The sequence below is a fragment of the Erythrolamprus reginae genome, chromosome 2, assembly GCF_031021105.1.
Source record: "Erythrolamprus reginae isolate rEryReg1 chromosome 2, rEryReg1.hap1, whole genome shotgun sequence".
Classification (NCBI taxonomy): domain Eukaryota; kingdom Metazoa; phylum Chordata; class Lepidosauria; order Squamata; family Dipsadidae; genus Erythrolamprus; species Erythrolamprus reginae.
The window spans coordinates 331,979,566-332,006,196 of record NC_091951.1 but is presented as its reverse complement, the minus strand read 5'-3'; the positions used below and the strand labels follow the sequence as shown (position 1 = coordinate 332,006,196).

The 26,631-nt window shown below is 39.1% G+C and overlaps 2 protein-coding genes across 4 annotated transcripts in view; both read right to left on the bottom strand.

Annotated features, from left to right (window-relative positions):
* Window positions 1-11,508, bottom strand: part of CPLANE1 (ciliogenesis and planar polarity effector complex subunit 1) — a 78,492-nt gene extending 66,984 nt beyond the window's left edge. Inside the window, exons 1-11 of one of the 2 annotated variants that reach the window (XM_070743431.1) lie at window positions 11,429-11,508; window positions 8,143-8,288; window positions 6,601-6,773; window positions 6,044-6,179; window positions 5,604-5,723; window positions 4,951-5,177; window positions 3,323-3,429; window positions 2,459-2,615; window positions 1,206-1,309; window positions 912-1,094; window positions 197-434 (exon numbers count right to left, since the gene is read on the bottom strand). In XM_070743431.1, the coding sequence (XP_070599532.1) occupies window positions 197-434; window positions 912-1,094; window positions 1,206-1,309; window positions 2,459-2,615; window positions 3,323-3,429; window positions 4,951-5,177; window positions 5,604-5,723; window positions 6,044-6,179; window positions 6,601-6,681 (1,353 nt within the window). In that variant the 5' untranslated portion in view covers window positions 6,682-6,773; window positions 8,143-8,288; window positions 11,429-11,508. The remainder of the gene's footprint in view (window positions 1-196; window positions 435-911; window positions 1,095-1,205; window positions 1,310-2,458; window positions 2,616-3,322; window positions 3,430-4,950; window positions 5,178-5,603; window positions 5,724-6,043; window positions 6,180-6,600; window positions 6,774-8,142; window positions 8,289-11,428) is intronic. The other variant, XM_070743432.1, reaches the window with a different exon arrangement.
* Window positions 11,509-13,426: 1,918 nt separating this feature from the next.
* NUP155 (nucleoporin 155) overlaps window positions 13,427-26,631 on the bottom strand; it is a 51,507-nt gene continuing 38,302 nt past the window's right edge. For both annotated transcript variants that reach the window (XM_070743430.1, XM_070743429.1), the window contains exons 26-35: window positions 24,639-24,792; window positions 23,765-23,869; window positions 23,501-23,655; window positions 22,513-22,642; window positions 21,093-21,206; window positions 20,755-20,875; window positions 19,926-20,036; window positions 18,823-18,959; window positions 17,467-17,573; window positions 13,427-14,505 (exon numbers count right to left, since the gene is read on the bottom strand). In XM_070743430.1, coding sequence (XP_070599531.1) covers window positions 14,367-14,505; window positions 17,467-17,573; window positions 18,823-18,959; window positions 19,926-20,036; window positions 20,755-20,875; window positions 21,093-21,206; window positions 22,513-22,642; window positions 23,501-23,655; window positions 23,765-23,869; window positions 24,639-24,792 — 1,273 coding nt within the window. In that variant the 3' untranslated portion in view covers window positions 13,427-14,366. The remainder of the gene's footprint in view (window positions 14,506-17,466; window positions 17,574-18,822; window positions 18,960-19,925; window positions 20,037-20,754; window positions 20,876-21,092; window positions 21,207-22,512; window positions 22,643-23,500; window positions 23,656-23,764; window positions 23,870-24,638; window positions 24,793-26,631) is intronic.

The window sequence follows — 26,631 nt, the reverse complement described above, 5'->3', positions numbered from 1 at the left end:
GGCTGTTTGTTGTTTGCTCCAAGGAGGTATCAGTATCACTGAAAAATATGTTAACTCATAATTGGATGCCTCCTTAAAGAAACAAACAAAAAAAGTAAGTAGCAACTCTTTTGTGGCCATTTTCAGAAAGGACTCTATGGACCTTAACTGCAAACCAATATTATATGGTAACAAAAAATTAAGAAAGCAGTCATACCTTGAATGTAATCAAATTGTGATGCAGCTTTTCTAGTCGTTGGGCTGAATCAAGCAGCAACGACTTTGTATATGTAGAAGGTGAAAACTCACTGGAAAATTTAAGAACGGTAACCATGTATCCATCAGAGGCAATGAGATAAGGCAAACTCGAGTGACATGCGACAGAAAATCTCTGTCTCATGAAGTCTGCTTCAGAAACAGATGAATCTTGAGAATTCAAGAAAGAGTTCTGTGATCTAGCAGACCGAAGAATAAACCAACAAAATAAAAGATTAATGTACAATATCATAATGCAAAAATGTTTATCTCACTTAAAAGTTTATTAGGCTAAATCCCCACCCTGAGTACAGTTATGTTAAGCTACACTCATGGGAAATGAAAAGAGGTCCTTTACGATGGAGTTAATCTTTCTTGCCAGTACCATTTTTGTTGACTGAGAATAAAAGAATAAGTGAAAAAAATATAAAAAGCTTAAAATATGAATATCCTTTAGCAAAAAGAACGAGAGCCCTCACTTATTCCTTCTGCACTATCATGCTTGCCAACTTTTATTTTACTGATTTTATTGTAATTTCTTTGATTGTTGAGCCAGCCAGTCATTGAGAGTTAAGTAGCATACAGATTTAACAAATTATTATTGTACTTATTAGAAGATATATGGAATAAAAACATAAAGTTCAGATTATATTTGTTAAACTGTTTTATTATCTCACCTGTGTGTTATTAATGGATGCAGAGGAATAAATTCTGCTGGTCCAAATTCTACAGAGCAGCCATAAGTAACTAAAGTCATCAATTCACCCAAGCAGGTCATTATGATCAGAGATCCACGTTTTAACATGCAAACCAAAAATAGACTATCAGGAGTCCAGCTCATGTCAGAAATCCAGTAAGACCTTCAACAATATAACACATAATACCTTCAGAACATGCACTTAAAATATTCACACTGGGTTTCAAAATATCCCTGGGGGGGGGGGGGGGGAGAGATCTGATTTCACACTGACCTTATTAATTTGGATGGAATTTTGGGATTCTTGCTACCACAGCCTTTAAGACTCCCTGACGTAGTAATGAAATTCTTAGTGCTCATAAACAGAATTTGAGTTGCCTGAGAATTATTAAAAATAAATAAAAATAAAACAAGTTTTTATATGGACAAAACACCAGGATAAAATTTACAATGTATTCATGTCTCATGTGTCTTTATTTTTTCTTAAATTGATTTTCCTTTTATAAATTATTTCTGGGACAAAAATGCTGATTCTGGACAAGATAGAAAATTACTCTGCTCCTTGACTGCATTACAAGTCTCTGTGCTGAATATACTGTAATTTTAAACTTTAAGACTTAAAGCAGGGCTGTCAAACTCACATTGTCACGGCAGTGTCATGTTATATATAGTGACGACCCCACCCTTGCTAAACTGGGCCCAGATGGGAGCTGGGAGTTTGACAGCCCTGACTTAAAGAGTCTTAAATTAAATTTAATTAGTTAATTACAGGATGTCCAGGGGGAAAGCATTCCCTGATATTTCTCTGACATTTCCTTGTAACTTGCGATCTAGTTAAGGCACGGTCGTAGATGACATCATACTAAACGGCTAAGCCGTGTGGAAATATCGGTAGCTGAGGAAGCAAGTTGTTGCCACAGTTATGCTCATTTTTGCTTGACTCTGCCAGGCAGTGCGATCCCGTTTTTTTTTAACATGCTTTTTCTCTGATTTTTAAACATTTTAATACAGTTTGGTTTTCCCCCCTTGATTTATTCCATTTTTTTTCATGAATTCCCTGATAATTCCAATATTTCCCGAAGCGCCAATTTCCCTGATAATTCCCTGCTTTCCAGGTTTGCTGGACACCCTGTAATTAAAATTAATTAAATTAATTAGAGATTGCACCGCCAGAAGGAATTGTTCCCCCATCGTCTTCTTGGGAAACAGCATCAGGCTCTTTTAATAGGATAAAGTGTAGTAAGTAGAATTGAAGACTTTTCTTAAAAAATGTGAAAAAGTAGGGATGACTTACCAGTTCACAGGGATTTCCCTTTTTATTCTATAGCCTTGTATGCAAGATACCGGTAGGTTGTGATCATACATATATATAAGAAAGTGAAGTGCCAAGAATTGAAAGGGGAAGGCAATTAAATTCTACGCACCTTCTTCTACCGGGGTGATACTGGATGTATTCAAACTAATTTTACAAAGCCAAATTTAATAAAGGGTACAATATTAATAAAGTCACATTCTTAACATTGGTACCTGTAGATCCTTTTGATTGAGAGCAACTGCTAGCACAAGTCCATCATGCGAGAATGCAGTAAGCAAAGCACCTCTCGACCTCACCGATTCACAAGAGGGAGCCAAATTAAGCAGAGAGCATCTTTCTTGTGCCCAATGTATTTGACATGGAACAGAGCTACATGGAATGCAGAAAAAAGTGGATATTATAGGAACAATGGAAAATAATTTTACTGATATATAGTCAAGTTTTCCTTCTTGCTATGCATGCGGAGGATGTTGTTGCTCGTCACGGACTTCAAATAATTAAACCAGCCTACTTCAGCCATTTTTATTAGCTATAGTGTTAAACCTAGATTCTTTGAAATTAAAAGTTAAGTTGGTGAGTTGCGCAATTAAAAAATAGTGAAAGAGATGCCATGTTAGTAGAAGGCTTCACGTAAGTTCTGTTATCTCATTTACTAAACATTGTGGTTCAGTGCAGGGGTGTCAAACCCACGTTGTTGTCACATGACGCATTGGGAATTTTTTTCCTTCACTAAACCAGCATGAGTGTGGCCAGCATGTGACGCATCTGGCCTGTGGGCTGAGAGTATGACAGCCCTGGTTTAGTGTAATATCCATCCTGGTTTTGTGGCAGTTGTTACCAACCTTTTAGAAGGAAACACAGATTATATGTTTCTAAAATATACATTCAGATTTCAAGAGGAAACATATAATACTGTCTGTCTGTCTATCTAATTTTTCATTCAAAATTACACATTGATCATTTAGTCCCTATACATGAACACATATAAAGAGCAAAATTTTCTTTCATAAACCAATATGCATTTTACTAAATGTGATATAAACATTCGCATTTAAAAATCAGAATATTTGTTTTACCTTGCATTGTTTAAACAGTTCTCCTGCCATTTGATCTTCAAAAATATCAGCATCAGTTGGTCCTCAGAATAAAATGTAAAAGAACCCAAGCAACAATCTCCCAATATCTGTCAATGAATCGACATTTTTGAATAATTATATATATGTATATTTAAATTATTTAAATTTATATATGATAATTATTCATATTTTACCAAGTGGTCAGCAAAATATGTTATAGAACACTTAATCATTCCCCCATTAATCCTTAGAAATTTAAACTGCAGTCATTATGAACTATCTAATACAGGGGTAGGCAAAGTTGGCTCTTCTATAACATGTGGACTTCAACTCCCAGAATTCCTGAGCTAGCATGATTGGTTCATGAATTCTGGGAGTTGAAGTCCATAAGTCATAGAAGAGCCAACTTTGCCTACCCCTGATCTAATACATGCAATATTATGATTAGGACCCTAAACTCTACTATGTAGGCTGGTAAAAGACACGCACAAGACCCAGTAGAAAATGAAATATATTGCCATTGCATGCAAACATGCCAGCATAATAGGAAGCACCAGGATATTGGGTATTATATATGTCCCAAGGAGGATCTCTAAAAAATGTTGCTAAAATGGAAGACTCCCTATTCATAATCCCAGTCATTCAATTGTATCCCTTCCTGAACAATGTCAGGATTCAGCTTACTGTACATACATGTAGTCCTCAATTTATTACTATAATTAGCTTAGAATTATAATTGTGAGTAGTGCCAAGCTGAGCATTATATTATCAGCCTGATTTAACAACCCTTTTTTACAGCGATGGTTACGTGTATGGTGTGACACAGGTTTTAAGTGAACACAGCAGTTGTTAAATAAATCCACTGTTTGCAATGGGATTTTTTTTTTTTTGCTAAAAAACAGGAAAAGTTGTTTTCTGGGGAAAAAAAGGGTTGTAACTCAAGGTCATATGTCCATGGAATGCTGCAAACAGTTGTGAATGTGGATGCTTTTTATGCACCCAAAATGTAATCATGTGGGTCAGCCACTGGAAATTTCAATCCAAATAGTAAGCATTTTGGGGATCTGTTGTAACTTCAAATAGTTGCTAAGCTAGTCACTAACCAAGGACTATGTATGCTTTGCACAAGCCCATCCACTGATAAGCCAACCGTCAAATTTCTTAATTGACCTACTATGAAAAATGTGCCACTTGTGGATAAGTCAACCCATCTTTTTCATATTTTGGTTAAAAATTAAAGGGTAACCTTATCTGTGGATGGGCTTATATGTGTGGAAAATACAGATACTTTTAACAATTATTACTGCATATATTCACTGTTACGTTAAGCCTTGAAATAAGCAAAACCTGATTTTAGGACATGTATTTTGACACCTAAAATTTTTGATTTATCCAGAAATCTGTATTTGAGGGTGGCATGTCTGGTTGCGTTAAGCATTATAATTAACATTCCGACTAGGGGAAATACAGGCAACAGCCACAGATTCAATATTAAAACAAATATTTAGTTAACATATTAATAGCCTTCAACAATAATCAAAATAACATGGCTATTATAAGAAAAGTCACTATGTATTTTAAAAATGCTTAATTGTAAATGAATGAGAAGAGAAGTATTTATATTTTACCTCATTTTCAATAAAATCAGCAGTAACTACAGTTTCTTTCTCTTGGATGGTTGGTAGCACAATTGAAGCTTCAGGAATAATTTGGGACCATTGCCCCATTAGAGAAATTTGGGAGGGTGTTGTGTTTGATTCTATGCTTTCCCACAATAAGATACAGACATCTGGACTAGCAAGAAGGATTTTATTTCCTTTGCCGGAAACAAGCAGGAATAACCTTAAGGAATGTTCTAGAAAATAATGCTGTGTTAGAATTATTCAGTTCTTCTAAATCTACTCAAAACATTTAGTTAATTTATGACAACAAAACATATACGATCACAAACAAATATAGTTTCTTATATAAAATCATGTGATAGAATAAAGAAAACTAGTATATATGTTTTATCATGGATACTTTTACTGCAATAATAAGCAACACATTATGTGGTAATAGCCTCAATAAGTATATATTATAGATATTAATGTATCTGGAAAATAACAAACTATTGGGTAGTAGTCTTATATTTATGAAATACTGTACTATAAGAAAGGTGACAATTTTAAACTTCTTAATATTTTAAAAAAAAAACATGCTAAGGGGTTTCTTTTTTTTAAAATGAAAACGGAAAAAAAAAGAAATATTTTTGACAATTATATTAATTGAATAATTATACCTTGCACTGCTATAGCCACTTTTTTAGATTCTTCAATGGCTGGAACAGTTTTTATAATGTCTTGGTCCTTGTTCCAAAGAAAGAGCTCGCCTGTTTTAAGCATTCCTGCCAACCAAGCTCCTATGTGAAAAAGATTGAAGTGCATCATTTCAGACTGTGATACAAATATACTTATATACAGTATAAGCTTCACTTTTTCAATGAGTTCACTCTTTCCTTCCAAGTTAAATGTACCAGGGTTTAATATTCCAAATACATGAGTAATTTTATGTCATGAGTGTATTTATGAACCAGAAAAATAGGTTAACCAATTTACAACTGTAACAACTGTAACTGAAACAACTGAAGAAGTGATGTTTGCTATTAGAAACTTCTTTACATTATATAAAAGCAGAAGTTCATACACTCAGATAGAAATAATTAACTGTGCAAGATTTTACCATTTCTTGAGGTTGATAATGCAATAACATTCTTCAGAAAAGTCTGTAATTGGGGAATCTTCTTTTTTGTTTTTCCAGAAAGCAGGTTAATCTCCTGTATGGTTTTGTCATCCAATAGGAAAACGGCCTCTTTTTCCTATTAAAAGAATGCCAGTCTTTTACTTACATATTATTATTTTTCTTGCTAATAAATGTCTGGATTAATTCAAGAATTGTGTTAGCATTACAAGAAATAAAAGTAAAACATTAAATGACATAATACTTGATTCAGAAACTCTTTTCCTGATCCTTTTACAAAGATAAATGTTGTAATTTTCTGTTGTTCAAATGGACAAAAAGATCTAAATGAACAAAAAGATCTAATATGGAATTTTAATAATAATTTACATTTATAAGGTATTCAAACTAGAGATAGTTTTTATTGTAATTCCTATTGATTTATAGATTGATTATTGCTGTTGGTATTACTAAGATTTTCACAATGACTTTATGTCAGTAAGATCTAAATTTTGGAGAAATGTACCTTTTATGTACAATATATAAGGAATTATAATTACCTTTCCCAGCCAGGTGATTCGAGGCCATGGCTTCTTCTGTTTGATACATGTAGAGGCTAGAACCTCTAATTTGATTTTCATTATTATTAAAACATATGAGAATCCATAAAATTGATCAAAGTTTACAGTATATTGCTTTTAAATGGTTCCTTAATGACAATTCAACAGCATATCTGCAAAACAATTTAAAGTCCTTAACTATTGAAATAATTAAAACAGAGATATAATTTCTGTGTGTTCATATATTATAATTATTTCAAAATAACATCCTATACCAGATTCCAGAGGGAATGTCAAATAGGCTTTAAGATAGCACATCAATTCAAAACACCAGCAATCAGGTTCAATGCATTATCTCAATTTGTATAATTGAACACCTTTACTATGAGTCATCCAACTAGACCAGGGGTGCCCAGTTCCACAAATGGGAAAACGTCGCAAAACATCACAGGATGACAATGTGATGCTGTTGGTTTAACACCATGACCTAGACTTTTTGCCCCATTGGAAAGTGATGGGCACTTGACCATACACAGAAGAGTTTTGCCATCAGGATCAAAGCAGAGTGGCTAATCAGACCTGCTGCTTTAAAAGCTACTTGCTCAAAGCCAAGCAGTTTTTTTGAATAACTGTACTGTATATGCTTAGGGATCACTGATTCATGAGGATGATAGGGTAGCTTTTTTGTGCAAAAATTTGGCAGGTCCCAGATTATACATTATATCAATGAAACTGTGCACAAGATATATACAAATCTCTCTTTATTCAATTTCACTAGATGATCCCAAATTCTAGTGTTAGTGATAAGAAAAGCACTATCTACATCAAGCATACATTTATAAACCTATACTCCTTTCACCTTACTTTCCATTTTTCCAAGTTAAAAGCCCTAAACTTCATAATCATCTGTCAGTCATTGTTGCCAAACTTTGCATTTTGTTCAGTTTTTCTGACATACGATCCACGTTTGATAACATCAAATGCTTATACGTAGATATGATAATGGTAGCATCTCTTTTGGTTCTTCTTCAATTGCCTTCAACATAAAATTCATATTTTTAAGAGCTGTACCCTGTTCTTCAACAAACTGTCCATTGCAATCGTAAGATCTTTCTCATCACTCGATATCTATTCAGACATGTATATTTATCAGTATACATGTGAACACAAACTTGTAAAATTCAATGCCAAAAGATGCTCATGGATTTAGAAAGTTTTAAAGGGAAATGTTCATGGAGCTTCAAGTTCATGGAAGTTTTTTAGCAGTGTGACACTTGAGTTACTTCACAATATGTATATTAATACAGATCCATTTTTTAGATTGTTAAATCAGCAGCATCTCTGTATGACTCCTATAAAAACTCTTCTCAGCTGACTATTCGGGCATGTACATACAGACCCATTTTGCTTGTGATCCTATGCAAACAATTTGGATAGTTTCTGAAGCAATTCAGAAATACTACTTCATTTGAGCTAACATGTATCTAAAAAGTTCACATAATTTTAAAGTCTAGATCTATAAGTATATTGGTTAAACTGTACCTCCTGTATGAAGCAACCATACCTTCATTTCTTGCCCATAAAGTTTCACAAAACATTTTGGCTGGTAAGAATTAGGATGCTTTGCTAGATGAAGCGATCATTCTGATTAGATTGGATTCTTCTTGATTTTCAGAACCATTGTTAGCCTGTTGCATACGCAAAAATAACTTATTTATTTACTCTCATTTGTATAGCCTCCTATCTTACATAAAATGACACTGGGAGATGTACATGGCAATAATTGAGAATACAGTGTTCCCTCGATTTCCGCGGGGGATGCGTTCCAAGACCACCCGCGAAAGTCAAATTTCCGCGAAGTAGAGATGCGGAAGTAAATACACCATTTTTGGCTATGGACAGTATCACAAGCCTTCCCTTAACACTTTAATCCACTAAATTACCATTTCCCATTCCCTTAACAACCATTTACTCACCATTAATACTGGTACTCACCATTGAATAAGACACTTAGTGATCCTGATATTTATAAACATAATTATTTATTAATAATAATTACTTTTTTTTCTTATTTATTTGCCAAAATTATTAGTTTGGCGATGACATATGACATCATTGGGTGGGAAAAACCGTGGTATAGGAAAAAAAACATAAAGTATTTTTTAATTTATATTTTTTGAAAAACCGTGGTATAGGCTATTCACGAAGTTCGAACCCGCGAAAATCGAGGGAACACTGTATATTAAAAACTATTAAAACAAACAATTTAAATTAAAATAAAAACACGATTAAAAACAAAACAGAAGGAAAATATACAGAAAGGGCGTTCCATTAACTCTCATACAACCATCTAGCAGGTTCTACTCTACCCAAGCTAGTTGACGAAAGCCATGTTTTAAGGGCCTTTTTGTTATTATTTATTTTGATTTATTTGATATTTGTATATCACGTCATCAAATACACTAATAAATTTAACAGTTGTAAAAAACCCCACATCATCAAACCACAGTATGTCATCAAAAATACCAACACTAACAAAATTAAAACCAAACACTAACATCAGCCCAACTGTTTAAGCTAACTTGTCCTAAACCTTGTGTTTTCAAAGGAAAGGCACTGATATAAATTACTAAGAAATTTAATGACGTTAACTCAGAAGAGCAAGAGAAGGGGGGAAAGGGGGAGAGATTAAATACAGTGATACCTCTACTTAAGAGCTTTATTCATTCCGTGGCCAGGTTCTTAAGTAGAAAAGTTTGTAAGTAGAAGCAATTTTTCCCATAGGAATTTTCTGGGCTGCCAGAGGAGCCTTTCGGTGGTGCTTAAGGAGGCTTTGGAAGTCCAGAACAAATGAAGCATTTCCTTTCTCTGGGCACTTGGAGAGGGAATAAACCTCTGCCAGCGCCCAGAGAAAAGAAATGCTGCCTTCGCCCTGGGCAGCGACTGTCTCTTCTTCCCTCTCCTCCTCCCACCCAAATTTTGAGCTTTTATTTCTTTCCTAATGGGTTTGCATGCATTATTTGCTTTTACATTGATTCCTATGGGAAAAATTGCTTCTACTTACAAACTTTTCTACTTAAGAACCTGGTCACGGAACGAATTAAGTTCTTAAGTAGAGGTATCACTGTATTTAATCTCTCCCCCTTTCCCCCCTTCTCTTGCTCTTCTGGTGAGTCACGCATAGCTCCCCAGGCTGCTGAAGCTAATAAAAAAGGGCTGTGCAAGTAAAATCTGGAGGACTTTGGGATGAATGGGAGTCAACCTATCTTTCAGGGCGCCTCAGGGCAGAACAAGAAGCAACCTCAAATTAAGGAGAAAATTCCCAGCAATTAGAACAATTAATCAGTGGAACTGCTTGCCTCCAGAAATTGTGAATGCTCCAACACTGGAAGTTTTTGAGAAGATGTCGGATAACCGCGGAGAGGGGCGGCATACAAATCTAAATAATAAATAATAATAAATAAAAACCATCTGTTTCAAATAGTGTAGGGTTTCCTGCCTAAGCATGGGGTTGGACTAGAACAAGGGTAGACAAAGTTGGCTGTTGACTTGTGGACTTCAACTCCCAGGATTCCTGAGTCAATCATGCTAGCTCAGGAATTCTGGGAGTTGAAGTCTGCATGTCATAGAACAATGTTTTCCAACCTTGGCAACTTGAAGATATTTGGACTTCAACTCCCAGAATTCCCCAGCCAGCCCCAAGGTTGGGAAACACTGTCATAGAAGAGCCAACTTGAACTAGAAGATCTCCAACTCTGTTGTTGTTATTTATTTATTATTTATTGGATTTGTATGCCGCCCCTCTCCAGAGACTCGGGGTGGCTAACAGCGACAATAAAACAGTGTACAATAGTAATTTGGTATTGATGATTAAAAATATATTAATATAAAAACCATACATACATACATACCATGCATAGAATTGTAAAGGCCTAGGGGGAAAGAGGATCTCAATTCCCCCATGCCTGGCGGCAGAGGTGGGTTTTAAGTTGTTTATGAAAGGCAAGGAGGGTGGGGGCAGTTCTAATCTCTGGGGGGAGTTGGTTTTTCTCTTCTCCTGGGTCCCGCCAGGCGACATTGCTTAGTTGACGGGACCCGGAGAAGATCCACTCTGTGGGACCTAACTGGTCGCTGGGATTCTTGCAGCAGAAAGCGGTCCCTGAGGTAATCTGGTCCGGTGCCATGAAGGGCTTTATAGGTCATAACCAACACTTGAATTGTGACCGGAAATTGATCGGCAACCAATGCAGACTGCGGAGTGTTGGTGTAACATGGGCATATTTGGGAAAGCCCATGATAGCTCTCGCAGCTGCATTCTGCAGGATCTGAAGTTTCCGAACATTTTTCAAAGGTAGCCCCATGTAGAGAGCTTATTGTTGTTATTATTGTTGTTATTATTATTGCTATTGTTGTTATTATTGTTGTTGTTATTATTATTGTTGTTGTTATTAACAACAGTACAACACAGCAAACATGATTTTATTGATTGATTGATTGATTGGATTTGTATGCCGCCCCTCTCCGTAGACTCAGGGCGGCTAACAACAGTAATAAAAACAGCATATAACAATCCAATATTATGATTATGGTTATGATTATCATTATTATCATTATCCTCAACCTGCGGGAACTTCAAGATTCTCCGGCAGTCACCCGCTTCCCTACTGTCCCCTCTCCCTTCTCCTTTTTATGCCTAATTGCCATTAAGCATAAAGGGCTGCTTTGCAACGGGGGCGCGTGCCTCACGCTTCGTGCAGCATGGCTAACGGCCGCGAGAACCCGCCTAAGAGAGAAAGAGAGAGAGAGAGACGGGCGCCCCATTACTCACCACCTCAGCCCAACGGTTTTCCTTTCAGGACTCAGGAGGCTCCTAAGTTACCAACGGAGGTGGGTTGGAGGAACGCGAGTACCACGCATGCGCCCGTTTCCAACGGTAAACAATGAAGCTCCGCCCCTCTAACGCGACGGACGCCTCTCGTTCCCCGCCCTCCCGCTCGGCTCTGGTATGGTCTGGGCCGGGGGGACGGGTCTCCAACCTTGGAACCTTGTGAACTTCAACTCCCAGAATTCCGCAGCCAGCAAAGCTCCCAGAGTTCCTCAGCCAGCAATAAAATTGGCTGAGGAACTCTGGGAGTTGAAGTCCACAAGTCAAGGTTGGAGAACACCCCAACCCCCACCGCCCCAAATCTGGGCAGCTGAGGGATTTCGTTGTCGGAGCGAGGTGTGGGGTTCCGGTGATTCAGAGCTTCTGCTCAAAATATCGGACGTTTTAAGCTACTTGATTCGGTCAGATACCCAAACAGCCGTTGTTTGAGGTAAAGAAGCTAAGCAGGAGACCAAGAGGAAGCCTCCAGATTTGAGATTGTACGGTGAAGTTGGATTGGGGAGGTGGGAGTCCCAGGGAAAGATTGAAGTTGAACCGCTACCAGATGACTGCCAAGACAACTAATGAATATGTTCCTTCAAAATCTTTAATCTTGAAACAGCTCATCACTGTTCACTCACTGAAGGAGCCAACCTATTCTCCAGAGCAGTGTTTCCCAACCTTGGCAACTTGAAGATATCTGGACTTCAACTCCCAGAATTCCCCAGCCAGCATTCGCTGGCTAGGGAATTCTGGGAGTTGAAGTCCAAATATCTTCAAGTTGCCAAGGTTGGAAAACACTGCTCCAGAGCACTCAGGGTAGAAGCAGCAGCAGGGTGGAAACTAAACAAGGAGAGAAGCAGCTTAGAGAAATTTCCTGACAGAACAATTAATCAGTGGGACAACTTGCTTCCAGAAGTTGTGAATGCTCCGAAACTGGAAGTTTTTAAGCAGATGTTTTATTACGAGTATATCCTCTATAACCTTCATTGTGTATTAGACAAAATAAAATAAAATAATTAAATAAATAAATAAAATGTTGGATAACCATCTGTCTGCAGTAGTGCAGTTTCCTGCCTAAGCAGGGGGTTGGACTAGAAGATTTCCAAGGTCCTTTCCAACTGTTGTTGTTATTATTATTACTACTTCCAGCAGTCACAGCATAAGTGTACTGGGTGACTAGGGTGAAGTTAGTGCTTGGATGGGAGACCACCAGGAAAGCCTACCAGGGTAAACTGCACCAGGAAAAATAAATTAAAGTTTAAAAATTGTGGAAGGAGATGACAAGATCCATCAATAATATTGATGAAAGGGAAGGAAATGAAAGGGGGAGAGAGAAATGAAAGAAAGAAAAAGAAAGAAAAGAAAGGAAGAAAAAAGTTGCAGATATGTGCACTGGTAATAGAATAGAATTCTTTATTGGCCAAGTGTGATTGCACACACAAGGAATTTGTCTTTGGTGCATATGCTCTCAGTGTACATAAAAGAAAAAGATGAGCACAAGTAAAAAGACTTGATTTGCTAGCTGGTTTCTTCGCTGTAATAGACCTCTTGTTCTACATTAGTATGCTTCAACTGGTACATGGGCTTTGTACCAGGTAAGGAAGAAGGCATAAAGATGATTTAAGCAGAAACCAGTCTGGTGTTCCTAGAGTGGTTGTGCCATCAGACCCAGCATCTCTAGGCAGCCCCTCTGGCAGGCATTTAAACTGGGGAAAAGAGCATAAGCTTTGTGGGCGATTATCTCATCAGGTGAAAAGAAAGAATCAGATGTAGTTTAGTTAGTAAACATGGAGAGGGGAGAAAATATTTATCTGCTTAAAAGCCCGTTGCAGCAGTATAATACTTGTTGAGGAATGCCCTTTTATCTTGGGCTAATACCGTAAGCGAAATGGTGTCTCATTCCTGCTGCACATACAGTAATTGTCAGCACTTCCTGGTAAATGAGATAGGAAACATGACTAGATGAACCAATTTTACTTTATTGTAAGGCTACGTTGACAGAATCTTGCAAATTGGAAGGTATTAATTTCCCGACACCATTTTTAGTTGTCTGAACAATTAAGGTAGGTCCTTCCTAAGTTTCTTCCTCTAACCATGAAATTACCATGGCTCCGTCCTCTCATATGATCATTTCCTAGGCAGCATCTCATTGTCACTTAACTATTACATAAAGACTAATTATGAACACGTAGAATTCTAAATCCCACCGAGAATTTCATTATTTTACTTAGAAATTAAAGGCACTTTGTTGGGCTCCTGGACAGGTCCATATTGTTTTCTGGATAGTAACATAGCATGGAAATAGTTTGTTAGAGCCCCTTTTTCTAGGATACTCAATGTTCTCTACTGAATACTAACAAGTGTAAGTAACCCATCTTAGCTTGTTGAGTTGGTTCAGGTTGGCTAATGGCCATTGAACTGAAGGCACAGTGTAAGTACTATAATGGCTAACTCATGGATTTTAACTTGCCTCTTTTTGGCATCCCCTGAGCAAATGGTGATGTCAGATTAATCATATCAACCATAATAACCTCATTACCTAAACTACCAGCTGGGACTCTATAGAATAATGAAATCTTATGGTCAAGCACATTGTACAGAATTACAAAAAAAAGCCATTTTACAAATACGTTTAATCGCCGGAACACAATTATACAATGAATCCAAAGCATATAAAACAGTTTCACTGTTAGAAAAATTTGGCAGTAGTAAAAAAAAACCCCACACAATAAAACAATGTTATTTATACATTCTGTTCCATGTGACATTCATTAGGATACACTAGAAAATTGATCAGTAGGAAGTTGATTCTCTTCAGCCTTATCAGCATTTTTGCCTTTTCAAGTTCCAGTACATTAACAGCCACTTCATCCGGACAAGCAGACATGCATCACTGGACTTAGTGAAGACGCTCTAATTTTGCTTGCAGAGATTTAAAGCTCCCTATAATGGTCTGTACAGCTAGCGTTGGGCTTATAGACTGCAGTTCAACAAGGTAACGGCTAACAGCATCTAAGCAGATATTTGTGAATCGCCGTCTACAGAGAAAGAAAACAGATGGATCTTGTTATTATATTCCTTTCCATTCAGTTGTTGTACAGTTGTTAAAAATTCTTGAAACTTCTATTCATTAAAAAGTTGGCGGATGGAAGCAATATAAAAATAGATCTATTGACCCAACATTCATTCTGTGAAATTGGATGAAGAGGGAGGCATTCAAGAGGTACCAAATTTACACATTTCAGGTGGGAAAATTCCATAATGAAGGGTCCACTTTTAAGGAGGCTTGCCTGAAAATGATACCAAGTTGGCACAAATAATTGCAAGTGCAGTAATCCTTAATGATCCACCAGACTCATCAGAACATCACATCCTTGAAGTTAATGACTAATGCAGCATCCCAGTCACATGATCAAAATCTAGGCACTTGGTATGTATTTACGATGACTGCAGCATCCCTGGGTCATGTGATTGCCATTTGCAACCTTCCCAGCCAGCTTACAATAAGAAAGTCAATGGGAGAAGCTGGATTTGCTTAATGACTTTGTGATTTACTTAACAACTGCAGTAATTCACTTAACCATCTTAAAAAAAGTTTTAAAAAATGGGTGCACTTCACTTATCAGTTTGCTTAGCAGCAGAAATTGCAGCTGCCTCCACCCTTCCTACACCTTTCCGCTCCAAGCTGTAGGCAGTTTCGGGGGCTCCTTCTTCCCTTTAAGCAGCTACAACAACTTTCTCCTTCTCGGCGAGGGCGGCTTTCCTTCGAGCAGCAGCAGCGCCGGGAACGTCATCAGCTTCCCTTTCTCATGTGACGTTCCCGGCGCTGCTGCTGCTTGAAGGAAAGCCGCCCTCGCTGAGAAGGAGAAAGTTGGTGTAGTTGCTTAAAGGGAAGAAGGAGCCCCCGAAACTGCCGGTATTGCAGCTGCCCCCACCCTTCCTATACCTTTCCGCTCCAAGCTGTAGGCAGTTTCGGGGGCTCCTTCTTCCCTTTAAGCAACTACACCAACTTTCTCCTTCTCAGCGAGGGCGGCTTTCCTTCAAGCAGCAGCAGCGCCAGGAACGTCACATGAGAAAGGGAAGCTGATGACGTTCCCGGCGCTGCTGAGTGCCCTCCACAAAAGGCTGGGAAACACAACTTTTTAGGAGTCGCGCATTCTGGGTCCCCCCACAAGGGAGGGGGGGAGCGAGGGACGGACGTTTTGTTTCCTTCTGACTGACCAGCTACGAAGGAAAACATTCTACTCCCTCCCTCCCGAAACCCGCCGGCCCAACTGGGACCAAGTTATCTTGCCAAGCGGGCGGCGAGGGAACCCTGTCGTGTTGGGGATCCTGGAAGTGGACTTGGCGGAGGCTCCCCACGCCGGGGACGGCGCCCCAGAGACGGTTGGCGGTGCCCCTCAGCAGGCGGCCGCTCTTGCCCGTGAAGGTGGTGAGGTACTCCATGAGGAGCTGCCGGGATTATATTTCGGATAATGAACAACATTTTCTCTGGCTGTTCGGTATCTGAAGTTTTGTTCAGATACCGAAGCAAATTTTTGCCGAAAATTTTGTTCGATATCCGAAATGTACGAGAAAGGAAGCGTTCGAGTACCGAGGTACCACTGTACAGTATTTGTCCTTTTTTGGCCAGCTTGGGCTGATGACGTAACATTTTTTCAGATAAGAAAATTAAGTTGGTTAAAAAAAAGAAACAATTTTCTGGACTAGGAAGGTGAAAGAGGACTAGGTACTTTTTGCCATCCTGCTGCCACATGTCTTTTCTATAAAATGTGTTATTTCAGAAGAGAATGCTTTAAGACATTTTTAAATGGATTAAAATATGTAAGTTAGTAAAAGTCATTGTAGGCCTGAAAGCTTGATTGAAGTTTTTTTCTTAATCGATTTTGATATGTTTAAACAAGACTGTAGGTACTTCAACATCATCATTCAAACTGTCTTCTGCCGCATGAATCCCAGTGACTGGTGAGGTCTCACAGAGTTGGCCTTCTCAGGGTCCCATCAGCTAGACCAGTGTTTTTCAACCAGTGTGCCGTGGCACACTAGTGTGCCGCGAGACATGGTCAGGTGTGCCGCGAAGCTCAGAGAGAGAAAGAAAACAAGAGAGGGAAAGAAAGAGAGAGAGAGAGAGAGAGAAAGAAAGAGCAAGAGAGAGAGAAAGCAAGCAAGAGAGAGAGAAAGCAAGCAAGAGAGAGAAAGAAAGCAAGACAGAAAGAGAGAAAGAAAGCAAGAGAGAGAGAGAGAAAGAGGAAGGGAAGGTGGGAGAGAGAAAGACATAGAGGGAGGTAGGGAGGGAGAGAGAGAGAAAGAGAGCAAAAAAGAGGGAAGAAGGAAGAGAGAAAGAAAGAGGGATGGAGAGAGAGAGAAAAAAAGAGGGAGGGAGAGAGAAATAGAGCGAAAGGGAGGAAGAGAGAGAGAGAGAATTTTTTTTGTCCAAACCTTTTTTAGCAGCCCCCCCCCCCCCCACACTCAATGTGCCCCATGGTTTTGTAAATGCAAAAAATGTGCCGCGGCTCAAAAAAGGTTGAAAATCACTGAGCTAGACAATGTCAGTTGGCAGGGCCTAGGGGAAGAGCTTTCTCTGTGGGGGACCCGGCCCTCTGGAATCAGCTCCCCCCAGAGATTTGCACTGCCCCCACCTTCTTTGCCTTCCACAAGAGCCTTAAGACTCATTATGCCTCCAGGCTTGGGACGATTAGATCTCAGCCCCCTGGCCGATGACTGTATGGCTGTTGTTTGAATGGGTATGACTGATTTTTAACACAACTGGGAATTTTATATTTTTTGTTTAGTTTTAATTTAAATTGGATTTAGCTCCTGTATTTGTTGTTTTTATATGTTGTAAACTGACCCGAATCCTCAGAGAGGGGCGGCATATAAATCCAATGAATGAATGAATGAATGAATGAATGAATGAACGAACAAATGAATGAACAAACAAACAAACGTGCTATATTAAAACTTCATCTCACTTCCAGTGTATATAAACTTTAAAATACCTTTCAAAAGTAGCTACTTTATTAGGATCTTGCACATATCCTGAGAGCAGTACATGTATGCATTCCAAAAGATGCAATGGTTTCTTCATTTTGCTCCAGTAGGGATCCTATAAAGACAAAAATATGGAAATATATACATGTACTAACACACATACATGTGTATATGCAAAAATAAAGACTTGTTGGCTTGTACATGTGTTCACTGACCAACTGACAGTTTAGAGACTGCTGATTCTCCATTGCTATCAAAACAGTAGACTAAACTGTGACAAAGACCAGCAGCCATTGCTGCTCAGAAATCTACAGAGATATTTTGTTTGTTTGATTGTCAATTTATATAGATGCTCATCTCAAACAAGGTGATTATGGGCAGTTAAAATCTACTATTAAAATATACTACAAAACCACTTGACATCCTGTTAAATCATTATGAGTTGAGCTTAACATGAGCTTTCTATTTTCATGACTTTTAGCAAGAAGCCAGTTCTAGTAAGAATCACCCTCTTCTGCCAATGATCCTGCTTTTGATAGCAGTGGGTAAACAGTGCTCTTGTCTGTACTAGCAGTTTTGAAAATGTGTTAAATCCCACTCGGCACAGTGGTCCTTTAAAAATTCTCCCATTCCAAAAATCCAATCTATTCAAGGCAAATCCTTTTTATCCCAAAGGCCTCATTTTCACCCAAAGAGGAATCATATAGCCCATCTTTCTTCTTTATACAGATTTCTAACTGTGATAGGTGGTGGAAAATACATTCATTGTTTGGAAACTTAATAATCTGTAACTATAATCACCAAAAAACTTCCTAACTGAGCATTTCAGTACTGCATATAAACGGAAGTACAGTGATACCTTGTCTTACAAACGCCTCGTCATACAAACTTTTCGAGATACAAACCCGGGGTTTAAGATTTTTTTGCCTCTTCTTACAAACTATTTTCACCTTACAAACCCACTGCCGCCGCTGGGATGCCCCGCCTCCGGACTTCCGTTGCCAGCGAAGCACCTGTTTTTGCACTGCTGGGATACCCCTGCTGGGATTCCCCTGCAGCATTGAAAAAACACTGAAGTCTGGAGGTGGGGTTTCCCATGGAGGGGAGCCTCAGGGGAATCCCAGCAGCACAAAAATGGGCGCTTCGGCTGGCAAAAGGGGTGAATTTTGGGCTTGCACGCATTAATCGCTTTTCCATTGATTCCTATGGGAAACATTGTTTCATCTTACAAACTTTTCACCTTAAGAACCTCGTCCCGGAACCAATTAAGTTTGTAAGACAAGGTATCACTGTATTCTTATCCCATGAATTGTTATAATACAGATCATAAATTAAACCGAAAATCAGATTGTAAACTCTCGTACCCGTGCTTTGAAGAGCTGATCATATACTTCAAGAAGCCGTGGTAGTGGGACACCAATTTCTTGCATTGTGTAAGTAACAAATCCTACATCCCAGTTCAAAGAACAAACTTGCTGTTCTAGATATTGTACTAAGAAATCTGAGGAAAAAATACAATGCAATAAAACATCAAATGCTTGCATAAAGTTATGGCAATGATGCTATTCTTTTTTCATCTCTGGAACCAGAGAACATTCTTGACCCTATCTGACCAATCTTTTGATGTAAAGAACGGAGACATTTGCTGCCCGTAACAAGACGGGTTGGGACTTAGTCTCTTAGGAAGAAGCTGAGATTTTTCAACACAGTTTCTGCAGCATCAGTGAGACCAAGAAATCTTATGCACAGAAAGAAATAGACATATCTGTGCACATTACATTAAAAGGGCCAAACACCTACAGAACAATCTTAGCTGCTAATATCTTGACTAATATAAAAATAAAAGATCTTCAGAAAAATCAAGACGTGGTCTTGGAAAAGGTCTCATTAACATGAAGTTATATTAATAGTATAAGATTACTGAATCCAAAAGAGGATATCTCAGTTTTTCCTCTTAGTAACCACATCAATATTCATTACCGTGTTTCCCCGAAAATGAGACCCTGTCTTATATTTTTTTGAACCCTGAAATAAGCACTTGGCCTTATTGCCATGCACTCAAAAGTCCGCTTGGGCTTATTATCAGGGGAAAACAGGGTAGTCCTATGATAACTTGGAATGTATTTAGTTACAAAATTGGCCACAATTTACCAGTTTTTAATCCCTTCCCCACAATTTTGCTCTTTATCAAGGTAATAGCAAAAAACTAAGCAAAAAGTAAAACATAAGCCTTTAAAATATCTGCTTCGATACAATTCCGGAATCGGGTAGCGTCCATCATATTCCCCCCACCACACACACACTTCTGTTCTGCCTCTTGATTTTAAATGACAGGAAAAATGCTGATTTGAAGATTTTGAAATAAGTATTTGGCACAGATTCAAGAAAAACAAGCAGATTCAAATTTTCTTTCAACTTCCTTCTTGATAAGTCTATATTATTTGATACCTAAAATTGACTTATATACCTAAAGGGAAATAGCGTGGTGTTCCAGCATAAATTTTCCCAAGCGTTACCATCTTCATATTAAGAGCCTGCATCCTATCAGGAGCACTCATTGCAAGATTGTCACTCAGTGCTGAAATAAAAAGGGAAATCTATTAAATATAGTCTTTTCAAACTTCAACTCAATGCAATTGGATACAATAAACCGATGTCCAGCTGAGAAAAATCAGAGGTCTCCCGATCAGTAGTGATAATATTATGGCAATGATTGATGGCAAGCTCCATTCAATGGAGGAGAGATAGCCCATTTGTTCTCCAATTGGTTGAAACTAGGTAACGTCATCAAGTGCATGATGTTGCACTGATAATGTTACCTAGTTTGGCTAATGAAATGTCTCCAAGAAAAGAACAAAACATTAAGAGTACTGTACACCAAGGACTGGTGCTTCAACCATGACATACAACAATTCTCCTTTACTCATTAGAACTTTTTCTAAGAGTCCTCAACAATTGAGTAAATAATATAACATTTTCATGTGAATGGAAGTTGTTTATTCTATAAAGAGATTTATGAATGAACACTAGAAGGGACTAAAAGCTCCAGGCAGGGGGGAAAAAGGGTGCAGGATGACTGATAAAGACATGATCTCAAGACATTTCAAAAGACATTTGAAACTGGGAGATAGCAATTATTGACAGCAGTGGAAAAGAAAATCTCAAACAGAGGTAGGAATATGGGAAAATGAAGAAACAGTTATTGAAAGACAGAAATGATTATTGAAAGTGGAAATATAAATGACAAATCAAGAGACGAAAAATGATCTGACAAAGACCACTTACAGAAGACCTACCTTTTTCAATTATTTCTTGCCAAAGAGTTTGCACTAAGATAGAATCTGAATGTCCAGCGCAATGTATAATGGCCAATTTACACTCAGAGAGTTTGAATGCATCTGCAAATTCCCCATAGAGCTGAAGATTTAAACATGCAAAATAAGAAATGGAAAACATTATTTTACACTAAGTAATGAAAATACTAAATATGTCTTCACCTGAAATAGCCAGTAAGAGACACAGTTAGCCAGCTGCAGTTTTCGAAGTATGAAATATAAATGATTTAAGATGTAAATATATATTCCAACAAACAAGTTATTTAGAATTGGAACCCAGAATGGTGAAGTTCAGATACCTTGCTAATTTCCATCAACTCAGAATCCAACTGGGAAATGGCATCTTGAACTGAAGAATGATGAGAACACTGGTGGTGTAAGGCTTCTTGTATTTGAAACTGTATCCTGGCAACCTGATTTAAAATACGAGAATATTTAAATGAAAACTTTAAGGGTAAACTTTTATAATTACTGTGCTTATAATAGTTCTCTATTTGAATCGCTCCCTTTTGCACATTAAAAAAAAAACACCTTTAAGAAATTACTGTTACAGTAATTACAGTTTGTGTCAACAAACTCAAACTCAATCCAGACAAGACGGAGTGGCTGTGGGTCTTGCCTCCCAAGGACAATTCGATCTGTCCATCCATTACCTTGGGGGGGGGAATTATTGACCCCCTCAGAGGGTCCGCAACTTGGGTGTCCTCCTCGATCCACAGCTCACATTAGAGAAACACCTTTCAGCTGTGGCGAGGGGGGCGTTTGCCCAGGTTCGCCCGGTGCGCCAGTTGCGGCTCTACTTGGACCGGGAGTCATTGCTCACAGTCACTCATGCCCTCATCACCTCGAGGCTCGACTACAGTAACGCTCTCTACATGGGGCTACCTTTGAAAAGTGTTCGGAAACTTCAGATCGTGCAGAATGCAGCTGCAAGAGCAATTATGCCCATATCACTCCAACACTCCGCAGTCTGCATTGGTTGCCGATCAGTTTCCGGTCACAATTCAAAGTGTTGGTTATGACCTATAAAGCCCTTCATGGTACCGGACCAGAATATCTCCGGGACCGCTTTCTGCCGCACGAATCCCAGCGACCGGTTCGGTCCCACAGAGTTGGCCTTCTCCGGGTCCCATCGACTAAACAATGTCGTCTGGCGGGACCCAGGGGAAGAGCCTTCTCTGTGGCGGCTCCAACCCTCTGGAACCAACTCCCCCGTGAGATTAGGATTGCCCCCCACCCTCCTTGCCTTTCGCAAACACCCACCTCTGCTGTCAGGCATGGGGGAACTGAAACATCTCCCCCTTGCCCATGTTGTTTTGGTGTTAGATTGATTGTATGCGTGTTTTAATATTCTGGGGTTGTTTTTATGAATTTTTAGCTTAAAATTGTAATTGGATTGGTGGGTATTGGATTTGTTACTATGTATTGTTTTTATCTTGTTGTGAGCCTCCCCGAGTTTTCGGAGAGGGGCGACATATAAATCCAATAAATCTAATCTAATCTAATCTACTGTTCTGCATCATTTTGATTATTACATAGAAGGCAATACAAAAGCACAATAGGCACATAAAGTTCTATTATCTTAATTATTATTTTTAATAAATGAAAGTAATCACTAATGAAAGGTTTTGATTAAGCATACTTTTTCATTTCTAATTACAAGAATTACATGCTTCTTTCGAGCTGACATCAATGTGATGCAAACCAGCTTTTACTTACTTCCATTTTTTCTTCCAATTCATGTAAAAACTCCCCATCTGCAGCTATTGGCGATATTGTTGTTGAGCTCTTAGCACTCAAGATGGCACGGGCAATATATTCAAGGCGCTGCTGAAGTGAAATTTCAGTGCTATTAAATAATAAAAGCCATGTAATTAATAATCCATAGAATAATAATAATAACACAATCATAATTGATGGCAAAAAGAGAGGCAAAAAGATATATTTTATATATACGTTTGCCCAGGTTCGCCTTGTGCACCAGTTGCGACCCTACTTGGACCGGAAGTCACTGCTCACGATCACTCATGCCCTCATCACCTCGAGGCTTGACTACTGTAACGCTCTCTACATGGGTCTACCTTAGAAAAATGTTCGGAAACTTCAGATTGTGCAGAATGCAGCTGCAAGAGCAATCATGGGCTTTCCCAAATATGCCCATGTTACACCAACACTCCGCAGTCTGCATTGGTTGCCGATCAGTTTCCGGTCACAATTCAAAGTGTTGGTTATGACCTATAAAGCCCTTCATGGTACCGGACCAGATTATCTCCGAGACCGCCTTCTGCTGCACGAATCCCAGCGACCAGTTAGGTCCCACAGAGTGGATTTTCTCCGGGTCCCGTCAACTGAGCAATGTCGCCTGGCGGGACCCAGGGGAAGAGCCTTCTCTGTGGCGGCCCCGGCCCTCTGGAACCAGCTCCCCCCAGAGATTAGAAATGCCCTCACCTTCCTTGCCTTTCGTAAACAACTTAAAACCCACCTCTGCCGCCAGGCATGGGGGAATTGAGATCCTCTTTCCCCATAGGCCTTTACAATTCTATGCATGGTATGTATGTATATATGTTTGGTTTTTATATTAATAGATTTTTAATCATCAATACCAAATTACTATTGTACACTGTTTTATTGTCGCTGTTAGCCGCCCCGAGTCTCTGGAGAGGGGCGGCATACAAATCCAATAAATAAATAAATAAATAAATATTACCTATGCATGTCTGCCAATTTTGCGAGCACCCGGGCTGCATTACTAAAACTTCTACTTTTCTCAAAAAATCTCCATAGCAAATCCATATAGCGAACTTTGTTTTGATCAATTTTGGCCATGCGTGCCAGATATGGCTCCAGAAAGGGAGAGTTTACCTAGAGAAATGATGGGAGGAATCTCATCAATTTGTCACTGCTGTATTTAATCTGTGATTTTTCTGAAACTGAAGCAGAAACTATGTTTATGGATGTTCTGTGATCTTACCTGCAGCAATTTATCTGATAAATCAACTTGAATCAACCAGCCATAAAGGGCAATACTAAAAAGTTCGTCTGTGGAACGTTGGGCCAGTTTAAGCATTTGTTCAAACTAGAATCAAGAAGACAGATGCATTTTAAAAGTTATTGGTGAAATTTGCAAAAAATGTAAAGCATGCCTTCACCTCTAGAATAATTAAAAAAGACCCTTAATAGCATATACTTAAGTTTTAAATACGGAATACTTCAACATTTACAAAGGTACAGTGGTACCTCTACTTACGAACTTAATTCATTCCATGACCAGGTTCTTAAGTAGAAAAGTTTGTAAGAAGAAGCAATTTTTCCCATAGGAATCAATGTAAAAGCAAATAATGTGTGCGATTGGGGAAACCACAGGAAGGGTAGAGGCCCTGTTTCCCCCCAGGAAATTCCTAGAGGGGCCCCATAGAGGCTTCTCCCTGCCTTTCCCCGCCCTGTTTCCTCCCAGAAGATTCCTAGAGAGGCCCCACAGAGCTTCTCCCCACCTTTTCTGGCCCTGTTTCCTCCCAAGAGATTCCTAGAAAGGCCCCACGGAGGCTTCTCCCTGCCTTTTCTGGTTATGATTTCAGAGGCTCGGGTTTGTAAGTGGAAAATGGTTCTTGAGAAGAGGCAAAAAAATCTTAAACACCTGGTTCTTATCTAGAAAAGTTTGTAAGTAGAGGCGTTCTTAGGTAGAGGTAGCACTGTATTAAATATTGAATATTTCCATATTCCAATTAATCTCTGAAAATATTGTATGCAATATTAATAAGGAAAATAAATAAGATATTAAACAATGACCCAAGAAATCCTATTCAACCTTAAAGAATTGATCATTAAATGACTTGACTAGTGCTTACATGATGTCCCGCTTCTTCATTGCTCAGCATGTTGGGATCGGAGGACAAAACAGGAGGGCCTGGTTTCTTGGGCACACTGGGAGACTGAGGAGCAGCTTTGCTTTGATTAACCAACTCCTGAAGGGTGTCTGTGATGCATTTATAACAATTTAACCTGTAAAAAGATGCTAAATGGAGTAAGCTTATCACCTCGAGATTTGACTACTGCAATGCTCTCTACATGGGGCTACCTTTGAAGAGTGTTTGGAAACTACAAATTGTGCAAAATGCAACTGTGCGAGCAGTCATGGGCTTTCCTAGACATGCCCATGTTTCTACAACACTCCAGGGTCTGAATTGGCTGCCAACTGGTTTCTGGACACAATTCAAATTGTTGCAATGACCTATAAAGGCCGGGGTGGCACAGCAGGTAGAGTGCTGTACTGCAGGCTACTAAAGCTGACTGTAGATCTGGAGGTCAGCGGTTCAAATGTCATCACCAGCTCAAGGTTGACGCGGCATAAAATCGAATGAATGAATGAATGAATGAATGAATGAAGGAAGGAAGGAAGGAAGGAAGGAAGGAAGGAAGGAAGCAAGCAAGCAAGCAAGCAAGCAAGCAAGCAAGCAAGCAAGCAAGCAAGCAAGCAAGCCCTACATGGCATCATGCCAGATTACTTGTGAGACTGCCTTCTGCCGTATAAGTGTCAGCGACCGATTAGGTCCCACAGTCGGCCTTCTCTAAGTCCCGTCAACTAGACAAGGTCGCTTGGCGGGGCCTAGGGGAAGAGCCTTCTCTGTGGGGGCCCTGGCTCTCTTGAATCAGCTCCCTGCACAGATCCACACTGCCCCCACCCTCCTCGCCTTCCGCAAAAGTCTTAAGACTCATTTATGCTGCCAGGCTTTGGGCAATTAGATCTTAGACCCCTGGCCAACGAATGTTATGTGTGATTGTTATCCGAATGTGTATGTTTAAAAAAAATAATAATTGGGGATTTTAGATTAGTTTATCTAGTTTTAATTAATTGGATTTATCTATTGTATTTCATTGCTTCCTTTTATATGTTGTAAGCCACCCCGAGTCCTTGGAGAGGGGCGGCATATAAATCCAATAAACAAGCAAACAAACAAACAAACCTGCTCAAAAGGAAAAGAAAGTATACATCAATGCTTTCAAGTTTTCTGATTTTAAAATCACACATATTCCAGGTGACATGTTACTTGGGCATAAGATTAGTAGGGACTGGGATGTTTATAAAAAGCACAATGTTCTACACTGCAAATTAAAAACACACACCCTTCAATAAATTCGGTAAAGAAATAGTCCTCAACTTATAACCATTCCTTAAGAGACCAGGCAAAATTTCAACAGCGTTGAAAAAAAGTGACTTGTGAATAATCCTTACATTTACAGGATCCCTACAATCATGTGATCAAATTTGGGCATTTGACATGAATTTATGATGGGTGCAGCATCTTGGGTTCCTGTTAATTGTCATGCGTGACTTTCCCAATCAGATTCTGACAAGCAAAGCCAGTGGGGGAGAAGCTGCATTCATTCATTCATTCATTCATTCATTCATTCATTCATTCAGTTTTGACTTCTATGTCGCCCAATCCCAAGGATTCAGGGCAGCTTACAACAACAATGTAAATACAAAACAATTAAAAACCCATAAGTTAACCAATCACAACAACATGCATACTAATCATTCATACGATTTGGCCTTGATCATGGCTCCTCAGACCAGCCGGCAAAGCCAGGTCTTTGTGGCCTTACAGAAGGCCAATAGGGTGGGAGCAGTATGGACATCGGGGGGGAGTTGATTCCATAGACCTGGGGCAGCAACAGAGAAGGCCCTCTCCCACGGTCCCGCCAACCTGCACTGCTTAGTCGACAGGTCCTGGAGAAGGCCGATTCTGTGCGATCTTATTTGCTTAACTGCTACATGATTCACTTTAACATTTGCAGTGATTTACTTAACAACATCTCAAACAAAAAAGGTGTAAAATT